At 38.9% G+C, this 12,853-nt stretch overlaps 1 protein-coding gene across 3 annotated transcripts in view; it reads left to right on the forward strand.

The window, feature by feature from the left end:
- The window catches only part of Stacl (SH3 and cysteine-rich domain-containing protein), a 63,422-nt gene that overhangs the window by 20,065 nt on the left and 30,504 nt on the right, over window positions 1-12,853 (forward strand). For all 3 annotated transcript variants that reach the window (XM_077423607.1, XM_077423601.1, XM_077423593.1), the window contains exons 2-3: window positions 2,685-2,770; window positions 3,211-4,066. In XM_077423607.1, coding sequence (XP_077279733.1) covers window positions 3,604-4,066 — 463 coding nt within the window. In that variant the 5' untranslated portion in view covers window positions 2,685-2,770; window positions 3,211-3,603. The remainder of the gene's footprint in view (window positions 1-2,684; window positions 2,771-3,210; window positions 4,067-12,853) is intronic.

Here is a 12,853-nt window from a genome sequence, read left to right on the forward strand (position 1 = left end):
TTAAGAAATCAAATGGTGCGTTAAGAAGTCTGTGCAAGAATTATTATTTTTAAAGAGTCTCGAAGAAGTATCTACGATGAGCACTTTTTCTAAAACGGAACACACTTCGGCGTTTCGACAATTTGAAGAGGACACGCCACAGTGAACAGTGAGAATGACATAATCTTATTGCACAACGCATTTTTGCGCTTTTAACGGTCGAAAAAAGATGATTTAGTCCGCGAGCAGCGCTTAAACGCAGGCCGTGCATTATGACACAAAAATATGATTACCGTCACCGCGCTGCGCGCCATCCTTAAAAGAACGGAGATATGTATTAATTTATACCGCGCCAAGAGTGATTTTAAAGTGTCATTAGCGCGGCCGTCCGTTATAACGAAATTATAATTATCTATTCTGTGTGTGTGTGTGTGTGTGTGTGTGTGTGTGTGTGTGTGTGTGTGTGTACATATATTCTCCATTCGTTCCCCGGTAGATGCACAAAATTCGATCTACCTCCCTCATCCGTATCGATAATCGATACTTGAATTAAAACACACCAAGCTTCGGGCATATTTGCTCAAAAAAATGAAAGCACGTGCTGTAAGGCTAGATTTTAATTTGAATAAAAAACGCACACGTTCTGTCCTGTTTTCCCGCAAGCACATACTTTCGATGTAAAAATCAATTTTTCTCTAACAAAAATTGGGATGGACATTTTTTTCTAACAGTCGTTTAATTTTCAATTTTAAACATACTCGAAATCAACGTCCAAATAAAAATCCCGTTGCGATAAAGTGAAATTAAATAACTTCAAATTGGAGGAAAAATATCACATTGTATTTTTTCATTAAAGCTAATGCCATGGAATTCCTTCTTTTTAACCGCTAATTGCCTAAAAGCATTCATTTGAAATTCGAGAAAGTTCAACACATATTCTTAAAATTTATAACACGTTATATATATTTAATCATTAAAATTAATGTATGCACGTTGTTCTTAACACATTGTTGATAGATTGTTATCAATGCGAATTTGATTCATTTAATAAAATCCTTTTAAAAACAATTTGTTTAATTCCCTCAATAACAATTTATATATAATGACATATATGTATGTGTGTATGTATGTGTACATGTAAAATATATATGCGCATTCATGAATAATTTGATTACATATAATCAAACTGAAATGGAGAAAAGAGAAATAATAGAGTAATCTATAGCCCCACAAAATTAAACATATTATCTCGCGAATGTGAACACGGACGTGTGGCACGCGCACTTTAATGCGTTTATTGGTATAACATGCTAAACGTACCACGTATATATTTTCACGAATCTAATCGAGTTATCCCCCGGTACGTGACTATCGGCTGGGGTGAATTTCCGAGTGTTGTCACGATTGATTGATATGTTTCTTTCGCGGGGCACGTGCGCCGGTTCCCACATCGAAAAGTGCACGTAAACTCCCGCGTGGGGTATTTATATAACACGCGTTAATCCGTGAAACGTGCAATATGTATTAATAATACGTAGACCGGCGAGAATTCGGCGACACCGTGTCGTTCCAGAGCGCGGCGGGAAAGAATTCATCGAAGTATCTTCATGGCTCCTAAACCATCATCCATTTCAGTTCGCGCGTACGAATGCACGAGATAAATTCTACAGGTGCATACGCGTGTCGCATATGGTGCATTACCCTTCAGAAGTTGTTCCGTTACCGACGTTTTTAGAATTTCGTGCTCCGGGATACGTGCCGCAGTTCTTGCGAATTGTCGTGTATGATTTGTATGCCAGGCGTGTAGGACGTGTGCGCTCAGAAGAGCGGAGGTATGTTTTGAAATGGAATAGAGAGGAGAAAAAGATAAGGATAAGGGGAGTACGAGAGACAAACGTTAAATATTTTCAAGACCCACTTCCGCTCGTCCGAACAATGAAAAAGTTTGTTTATCCTCCCCAAATTATACGTGCGTCTGCGTTCAGAAAAAGCTAGTACATCATACCGGCGGTTTATTTTGTCATGTTCAAAATTGTGCTCCAATTTGACCAGAAGCAGTACATACCTCAAAATAAGTAATAATAATAAAGGAAGAGTGGTAAAAAATCTGAGTTAACAAACTTTATGAAGTAATTGGCGATCTGCAAAATCGCGGCGAACGTTTGGTTGATTACGGCTTCGCTGCTGATGCTGTAGCGACGAGAGATCAGGTTGAAGGATTCAAACGACAAATTGGCAAACTGAACGAGCGCGCGCGTACTAGAGATAAAACATTTTTTTTCAAACTCCATTTTACCCATCGAAATGACGAAAAAGTTTGTTTATCTCTTCCGAATTATAAGCTTCTGCAGGCTCAAAAATTTCATTTTAAAAAAAGCCAACAAGCAACTACTCTCCCTTCACATTTTTTAGTAAAATTTCTCTCAGAGAAGTGTACTCTAAAAATATGTTTTGCATATGACTTTTGAATATTTTATACCATTAAAAATGTAAAATTAAACGCATAAAGTAATTACTTCTTAATATAACGTTATATGATTTTAAATTTAAAAAAAATTGAGTTTTTCTTTATCTCAAGAAGCCGTAATGTTATTTTGTTTGATAAGGCAAATAAAACTGCGATTAAGTAAAAAAAAAAACGCAATCGCGTAAAAGCAAATGGATATCGAACTAATCTCTTATCATTACAAATTCTTCTGTTTCAGGCCAAGAAGCCTCGGATACTACCGACGATATAGTCTGAATCCCTTAAATCGCAGCTCGTCAAGAACAATCACCAATAAAATATACTGTAAAAATGGCCAATCCGAATAATCGATTTAATCGATAAAAAGAAAAAGATAGAAAAGAATATGAAAATATAAAAAAGAATAAAAAAAAATTGACAAACATCTTTATCATTATTACACGACGACTAAATGAACAATACGTAATAAATCAACAGATTGATTTTTTAGAACGAAATATTTAAATACTTGATTGTTGTACATTTTTTATACCGAAAATAATCTCGCGGAAAGAACTTCTATTTTATTTCTGTTCATGTTAAGTCAGCAACTTATATATATATATTGCTCCGAAACAACAAATAAATAATTTAAGAAAGGAAATATGAATAGAAAGAAGGGCAATTTATTTTTTATATTCCGTGCTTTTCGTGAGAAATAAAGGAATGCCCTCAACCAGTCGGAGAAACGCGATCGAAAATCGATTATTCCTGGCCGTTTGCAGTGCATCGACGGGGCGCGTTGGCGTAACGGAAAAAAAAAAAAAACAACGACGGCGATAACGCGGTAGACGTCGCGTCGCACGCGCGACACCCGGCGGTACATCGCGGGGGCGACGCATTAATCGCTCAGAAAGAAAGAAAATCATGCGTCTCCTGGCCGGCGCCGATACCGTTCCCGCACGCAGCATCACCGAGGATGTATCGCTGGACAGCGATGTTGGCTCGCGCGGATCCGAGAAGTGCGGCGGCGGCAGCAGCAGCAACGGCAGCAACAACGGGTGTAACAGCGGAATCCGCGACGGCGTCGGCTACGCGAGCGGTTACGACCGCGGCCAACGGTACAGCAACGGCAGCAACAGTAGCAATCACGGCTACGCGAGCGACGATTTCTGGGAATGTACGTCTTCTATCCGGCGGACGAGCTCCTGCGTATCTATGAAAATCCGATTCGGCGGTCCGTGCCATTGACTGTCAACGACGACGCAGCGGTGAACGTCGTTTACGAGGATATAAATCAGCAGCGTTATCAGCAGCAATCGCAGCAATCGCAGTCGCATCAGCAGCAGCGAATCGTCGTCACGAACGACGTCCGCAAGCGCAAGGAGAAAAAGCGAGAGACTAGTCAGACGGCGGCAAGCCGGAGGCAGCTGTGGCAAATCGTGCGTAACGGCAACGGCGGCGACGCCGGTAAGAAGGAAGGACGACGAAACGAGGAGCAGCAGGCCAGGACTATGCAAAATAATCGTGCCACCGGCTCCGAAGAAGCCGCCAACCATCCCCTCAAGGACCTCACGCAGCCGAGTCTCAACGAGCCGCTCAAGCAGCACAATGGCGTCGCGCTCAAGCTCGTTCAGACGGGTAAGTGCATGGCGTTTCCGTGATTCCGCACGTGGCCAAGCGAAATCACGTTTAGCGAAACTAAATTCATCTAGCTCGATATGTTGTCATTTTTAAAGCGGAACTTAGAAACTCATCGATTGAAATACTAATCGGGATCTTGATCGAAACTTTTCTCAACGGGCTTTCTGCTCGTTCAAAATATATCTCTCATTTCACATTTTTATATTTTTATTAATAAATCATATATGCGTTGTCGAACGAGACGTGCATGGAGACTAGTGGAGTAAAGTAAAGGAAGGAACTGCGCATTTTATCGAGCTTCCAGCTTAGCGGAAAAGAAATATGTCTTGACAAACTTAATTCTCCGAGAACGACGCGACGCACGCACAAAGAATTGGGCTTCTTTTACATTTTCCCCGAGCGTATCTTTTCGCATTCTTTATTCCCTTTCCAGGAGACTAATATTCGCATAGCTAAGTTATCGTTGCGCATAATGGCTAGGAAAATTTGTGAACTGAAAAATCGGTTGGCCAACGATGGCAACGATTCGGATTATCCATGGCATGTATTTAATATACGAGACCATATAGTCGTAAATCGTATAACTTCTTGTTGGCAGCTTCAAACTTCTACGTGAGTTAGCTGTTATAGAGTATTACGTGTCTCGACTTGGCAGAAGTTTAATAGCCGTCGAGCGAAGATGGTTTAGGTTAAATCGGTAAACTGTATACGCGGAGAGATGATATAATGGTCTTTCTCATTACATAGAAATAATATACATATATGATTTCAATTTTTAAACGATATTAACTTACTTGTGCTGAGAATTGTATTGAAAGTCAGCACTGATATCTCTTATACCCATCATTAAATTTAATATACTACAAATTGTTAAGTAACTTTTCAATAATGCTCGCAGTATAGTGACTCAATGTTTGATGAACTTAGAAATCGATTTCACCTTTAACGAGAATGTCGAGAGAAATGACTTGTCATAACTTTTAATAACCAAATTAGAATCCTATTAATTTATAAGTCCCTCTCGAAGAAATTGAACAAAGAGTATAAAGTTTCGTTATCAATTTGTGTTCTGTATAGTCGGCGAAAAGCAATTTACTCTCAATCGCTCACAACATAAAAGCTATTAAATCCTCGACATTTTATTAGGAGAATTCTTGTCTCTATATAGTTTAGTTAAGGAATCCGTCATTAGCGAGAGCAATTAAGTGCTCTATATAAAATGTTGAGGAAATAAAGTTTATATGTGGGGACACCTTTTACTTAATGTGTCGCCATATAGGAAACCCAAGATACCCAAGTTGGGTCTGACGCGGGATTAATTAAAGTTACTTGTTCTCGTTACCTGCATCTTTCTGCAAATATGTCACCTAAACAATTCGTCATAGCTGACCTTTTTTATCCCCTCCTTCCAATCGGTGTGGTTCCACGGCTATGAAGGGATCGAGATTAATTAGCAGTTGGAAGTAGCGGAGGCTAAGTAGGGTTGGCGAGCCTATTACTCCACTGAACTCGTGGCTATCGGTCTTTGTCGCTTGCTGTCCCACCTGACCTATCGACCCCGATCTCCCGAACTGACACTTCGTCATGGAAACTTATAGAACCCTCCCTCTCGTTCGGGCATAAAACCGCGATAAAATCAGATTGGGGCAAGTATCGCTGAACCGTGTGGAAATACGGTCGAAATCCGGCGAATCGCGCAGAGAGACTTATTCCTCTGATTTATGTACCAGTGATCGCGAGTAAGTCGCGAGCAAAAATACAGAATGTTATACTTTATCGAATGGTATAGAGACTGTGTCGGCCTGTAACACTCAATAAATATATATCCTGTGATAAAAGACTTGCAAGGTTCCAAGTACCAAGACACGGACTGAAGACGAGAGTCAAAGGAATAAAAAATTCCAAGTAAAAGTGCATCTGCAAATCATTTATGTGTTTGCATTTGAAAAAAGAAAATACAAGATGAACAAGTACACACGCACACATCTTGGTCATTTCTCCAATTCACGGTATTCATGATGTTTTGATAATGATATTATGATAATAAAGATGCCTCGTAAGAATGAATGGCAGGCTTCTGGTGCGCTAATGGCTATGTAAAGTATATTATTCTGTTGATCTGGACGCGAGATGCGGCCGTCTCGTTTCCAAACACATGTACGGTAGAGTGAGTCATTTGGTATTATCCCGTCGCGTCGTTCGACCGTATACAAATTCGAATATCTCCGATGAACATTGCGCGTTCTCGAGGAAATTCCGCGAGCTCCGTTTCGCAGAAGCGCAACTCTGCACACAAGAGCTCGTTACCGCGGTATAAATAGATCTTCGCCTCGTAGCGGATTTTAGAGTACGTGTATGTATATAGCGACCTCTCTCTCTCTCTCTCTCTCTCTCTCTCTCTCTCTCTCTCTCTCTCTCTCTTTCGTCAAACGATCTCTCGAGGCTATCACGTGTGCTGACCTGGATGTTTATTCGGTTCATCGGCGCGGCCAAATATCGTTGCCGCCTGGTCTGGCAATCCGCGGACGGAAGCACGACGGATTCGATGAAATAACGATTAAACGCCGCGTAAACAAAGACCGGTGCCATCGCGCTAATATAGCGACCGCTGTCGAATTCTGTTTTTAGCCGGCCGTTTAAAAGTTAAAGGTTCTGCATCTCTACCCGAAATAGTGACCTATCTCCGGGGGCGACTGCAATTAAAAATAAGATCAATAAGGATAATTGTATTAGTGAGACTAGGTAAATGCGGACCGCGCGATATTTATCCAATAATATAATCGCTAATTATCAATTTTTACATTAAAAAAGGAATCTCTAATGTCCATTTCTAACAATGTAGATTTAACTTTAATCTCGGTTTAGTTGATTTTTTTTTCTAGTTTTGAAAATTAGAAAAAGATAAAAAGTAAGTTAAACTGAGATTACAGTCAATCTGCATTGGTATTATAGAAATGGATATAAATCATCTTCGTATGCTGAACAAGATGCGTGACAAAAATTTGAATAAATTTCAAGATGTCTAGTAGATAGGTAGATACTCAATTATCGATTTTAACGATTCCGAAATATGACAAAGTGACTCATTAATTAATTAATATTTCATTAATTGCCAGATTTGCATTAAATTTATTCTTTTATTTATGATAGTATTTAATTGCCTTTTGTCTTTTCAAATGATGTCATTAAGAATTTTAACATCTGTACAAATTAATATCTCGATCATTATAAGATACTAGCTTAAGCTATACACGGCGTTTTGCCCGGGCTTCTTATATCTATATAGATATAATAATTTATAAAGTCAACTAACCTTCGTTAATTATTACGCAATGGTTTACTTATATGTATAATAATACTTATATAACAAATAAATTTAAATTGTCACAAAGTGTCAAGGAGATAAAATCAAGGGAAGGAAGTGGAATGTTTCACACATGGTAGCCTACGTTTTCCGCAGGGGTTTAGAGAGTAAATATGCAAAATTTGGTCTAGATCTCTGGTCAAAGGATTTAGGAGTTAATAGAAATCATACAGATAGACATTCTAGTATATATAGAATCCAACGTCACAATCATCCTATAACTGAGCCCAAACAAGAAGACATAAAGAAGATAACTATAATAATATGCACAAACCAGGGAAAATCCAGTCTTTCACAGTCCCAATCACATTTCTATTTTCGCGCGATCGTCAGTTCAGTGTTCATCGATGCAAATTTTGAGAGGACTGACAGAGACGACCTCGAGCGTTGCTCTAGAGCAAGTTTATAGCTCGCGTGACACCGGGCGATCGGGTTCGTCGAACCCGCGAGACTCAAGGTATCAAGGTTGCACCCTTGGAGTCACGAAGGTTATTACTCTTTGGCCTGCACCATCGGACGAGTCGATCGCCGGCCGGTTAGTCGTAATACGGTTCGACCGAGCGGAATCCCATACATCCCGCGCTTTCGAAGATGATCCCGGTCATCTTTTACCTAATCGTCGTGTAACCGCGTACGCGCGGACATAATGGTACATCCAGAAAACGACGTGGGTCATATTTTAATAAAGGAAGGAGTCTGGTTGCTACGGTAACTGCGAAACGGACAGAGCACGCGGCCGGCCAGCCAGCCAGCCAGCCAGCGAGCCAGGCAGGCAGGCAGGCAAGCAGGATATTGATTCACCCCACCTGAATTCAGGTCAACCCCTGACTAAACGCCGTTTCGCTGTATAACGCGGGCTCCTCCATTTTTATCGCGCTCGTCCCATCATCTCGCCTTTTTCTTTTATAATCAACGCTCCCTTTCCCATGGAAGCGCGTGCTAAGCGCGTAACGTTTTGTTATTGGATACGGTTTCATCCAGGTAACTGGGTATTTAAAAGCCTTTGCCCGCGTCCCTCGCCCGCTGCGCCACATCGCCCTCGCAGTGCGCGCTCTCGACCGAGAAAATTTACGCTGAATCATTAAACAATATCGATCTGTCGCGCACATTCCTACCCACTGACAAATTAGCTCGAATTATTATAGTGATAGGCTTATTATTGTTGCATATTCTTTCTTTAGTTCTGACATCGACCGACAAACTTCATTTCTTTCAGGATTGTGTAGAGGGATGCAAAATTTCTTCTTATATATAGATATCGTTGAAACTTTACGTTTACACACATACATATACTTACATATACGTATACACATATAGTAACTTTAGTAATGATTTTTCAAAAATTTGTTTTACAAAGGATTCGTCCTCTCTCTTTGATGATAAAGTTACATAATCGAAATATAATAAAATCGTTATGAATTCCATTACACATCGTCTTTTCTCTTTTGCATTTTATTCTCAATCATTCAATTTCGAGATCGTTTATTTAGTTATTTTCAATCAAGATCAATCTTTTTCAAGTTAAATCGAGTTTATATGAATATCCATCGATATACATATATGTATATATATCGGTCAAAACGCACAAGAAACAATTTCTACGAAGTAAATCCCATATCAAATAGAATTCAAGCACATGCAACTTTCCGAGAATCTGTTTCTATTTTCTTCGGATCAGCCGTCTTATTCTGATTTTGAAATGCATAATAATTCAGGAGAATATAAGTAAATACATTTCTATACGAATGCCTTTCAAATGCGTCGATCAAACGTGATAGTGATGGCAATTTTTGGGGGAAATTCTATTACGTAATATAAAATTCGCAAGGCATTTTAAAACCGTTCCCATTTTCTCCGTCGCAATCGTCCGATTTCATTCTTTTTTTTTTCTTCATTTTACTTTCGAAAACTCATCGCGTGATTGTAACGGCAATATATAAAGGCGCTCGTACAGCTCGACTTCATCCTATATATCATTGCGCGTTACCAGCTGCAATTTTTGAATTTTTTACACGCCGATATTGACGATTGCCGGTGAAGTCGAGCACAATTTTTGCTGTCGTTAGTCTTCGCTGTAACCGGAGATAAAAGTCCTCTTTGAGCAAAAAAACGACGCAAGGTCGCTCGTGGGCGAGCAGAAATGCAAATGTGGCGGATGATACCCCCAGCGATGTTTATCGTGACTCCGATGCTTGTATAACGTGAGATATAGTTGCGAAAGTGCTGAGATATTCTTATGTCGACGCAATACTGACGTATGGAACGGTAAATGTGAGCGACTTCAAATTTTTCTCCAAACTACATCCAACTTTTCTTGTCCAAATCGTACTTCTTTGTTAAATCCGGCCCTTTCGACAACTTCGATTTACGTCGGTGAGTTTACGGAACGACGATGACAGTGAAAGGCGCGTATGTGTCGAGAGAATACAGATCTCGGCATTACTCGCATTACTCCGTATATCAATACCGCCGCACACCTGCGCCATTACGGTACCACGAGAATTGAAGTTGGTACTTATTCTACCTTAAATTTTTAACGAGCGCCGAGTCTTAACTCCTTTATCCTCTCTCAAATCGATGATCGCAGCTCGCGGTCAGCGATTTTTGAAGCACGCAATTGTTTCAACTGATTATACACAACGTATTATAAAGAACAATGGAAATTCGATACAGATGAGGCTGTGATTCTTATTCTTTTTTTTTTACGTGGGTGAAATCTTCAACTATCGGGATTCCTGGTTGCGCCGGAGCTAACCCCCAGGTTTGGTGATTCTTATCCTCAAAGAACTATATTTCATTTAAAAAAATTTCTCAGACAGAATAATTATATAAAGGTATATTCTGTACTGTCTTTTTCTAGGTAAATAAAATAATATTTAGATTATTTCTTTTTGAAATGTATTTTTTAAGATACTTCTTTGAGAAATCACATACTTTTACTTTTAAACATCCACATTTCCTTTTTTTTAAGAGAAAAGATATTCTATATATAATATACATATAATATATGTAAAAAAGAATATATAAAGTACGAGTTAGAAATTTTAGGTTTTAAAAGTTAAATTTAAAAATCAAATTTTAAAGTACAGTTTTTTAAATTCTTAAATTTTTAATATTTAAATTTTTAAATCTTAGAAAGAAAGAAATTTGAAAATTTTGTAATTTATTTATGGAATTTCTAAATTTTTTTTTTTTTTTTTAAATTTCTGCTTTAAAAAATTTTAAATTTTAGTAATTTAAAAAATTATATTTCATGATATTTTAATATAAGAAAACGTAGAGCGCGCTTGTGCGTATTATATATATCTTATATACATAATACGACTGTGGTATTAATACTTTTTATAACAATAAATAACAAAATTATTTTCTCTTATATATATATATATAAGATATACCAGATATTAAATATAATAGAAAACACAAAATTTTTAATGATAACTATCGTCGACTAACGACGAAGTTCGACGACGAATCGTATATGCGGCATGCATCAGGCTATTCGTCGCGCGGTACGCCTCACCAAACCCGCAAATAGGCTCGGTGGACGATAATGGGGCGGCCGCTATTACGGTGACTTCAATTAACCGAAATTCCTCGGGCGAGAAAGCACTGCCGCCGTCGCCGGTGTACACCGTGTGCATGTGTGCGACGCAACTTTTTTTTCACGCTCGATTTGGAGCGCAATCGTTTTGCCGGGATGACGAAAATGCATGGAGCGCCGTGGACAATGCGTGGCGCCAACTCGGATATTTTCCGACGAGCTCGGTAGTCTCTCCGCGGAGAGAAAATATCTCATTTCCGCGGACAGGAGAATGTTTTCTTCGTTCGATAAAGTATTTCGTTACGCGCTACGTTTCGTGACGCAAAGCTATATAATACCGGAAGGATTGAGAGCGCGGGAAAACAAAGGGTCAAAGTGGAAATAGCTTCGGGAGTTCAGACGACGACGACTTTGGTCGTCGCGAAGAGAGTGACAAACGCGAAACCGTGCTAGAGGAAAACGACGTTGCTCACACGGAGCTCAATTTCCTCATATCGCGACCATAATACGAACACAAATGTTAAGGGGATCCTAAAGTGAAGGCTGAACTTCCCCGACGTCGGTAATGTCAACCTTTCTAATCCTGTTTTCTATGTCATATATCTATATCTGTCCTTGTCTAACGAGAGGCATCTGTCCTTGTTTCGCGTGCTGCGCCATCTCTCGCTACACGCAATGTCAACCTGAATGTGCTTTTGCACATATAAAAGTTTATTTAAACTAATCTTTTTTTATAGGCTTTCAATCTTAAATCTAATTGCACGTTATTGTTCTTAAATGTTGTCCCTAGGTCATGCCGGTCTAATTTTGTGGATATTTATTGTGAAATTTTTGTACAAAGCAAATATTGTCGTCACGTATACCAAAATTAACAAAAATATTAATTTTTTCTCGTTTTCGATATAAATTCGACCACCATGACCTAAATTTTGATGCGTACTTTAATTCTAGACAAGAATTTTGCATTTCTATAAAGCCAATTAAAAGATTAGTGCTAAGAAAAAATGCCGGTATTATACAGACGGCTTTAGGATCCCCTTAAATAATAAGCTTAATCACGAGTTGAAACAGATTCGCGGGAGACTTCCAATTGTCTGCAGAATTCGAACTGAAACATAACGTGCGTTCATGTGTTATACGTGATACGATGTTCCCTCAATAATCTCGTGCAATTTGTGCATATGTATTATATAACGTAACTATTCCATCAGGTTGATTCCGATGAAAACCAATATTACATAACGTACTGTACAATATTATCAATTATAGACTAATATATCGTATATATATGCCATGCGAATATATAGATGACGAATAGTATTACACGTCGCAATATCACCGCAATACGATACGTTGATTTCGAAATAAATATAAAAACGTCAAACTATGGATCTATGTATATGCGAGTACCTACAATTTTTTTATGTGTGACAAGATCTCAAATAATTGTCAGATTTTAGCGGAATATTATTCTATTCATTTTAAGGATAAACACAGATTGTCATGCAATGATCACAGTTCGTTAAAAATCTTTCGAATTATGCTAATATTACAATAGCATTGTTATATTGATTTTAATACCGTATAATATTATATTTAATTCCGAACCAAATTCGTCGATACGCAATCTCTGACCGTAGCACTGTTTAGTTTGAAAACGTTGGAATTTCCGTATTATGCATGCGTCACGCGAAGTTCCTTCAGCAGTCAGGCTTTCGTGAACGATGATTAAACGATTAAGCAATCTCCAGGGCGCTAATGTAATCCGCTAACGCGAGAGATTAGCGAACAAATTGCGTATTATACGGGAGATCTCGGCTTCCTCCCCCCCCCCCCAAACGGTAATTTCCGAAACAGGAGCAACTTAGGCTAATGC

The sequence above is a fragment of the Temnothorax americanus genome, unplaced genomic scaffold, assembly GCF_048541705.1.
Source record: "Temnothorax americanus isolate GAGA-0224 unplaced genomic scaffold, ASM4854170v1 Scaffold11, whole genome shotgun sequence".
Taxonomy (NCBI): domain Eukaryota; kingdom Metazoa; phylum Arthropoda; class Insecta; order Hymenoptera; family Formicidae; genus Temnothorax; species Temnothorax americanus.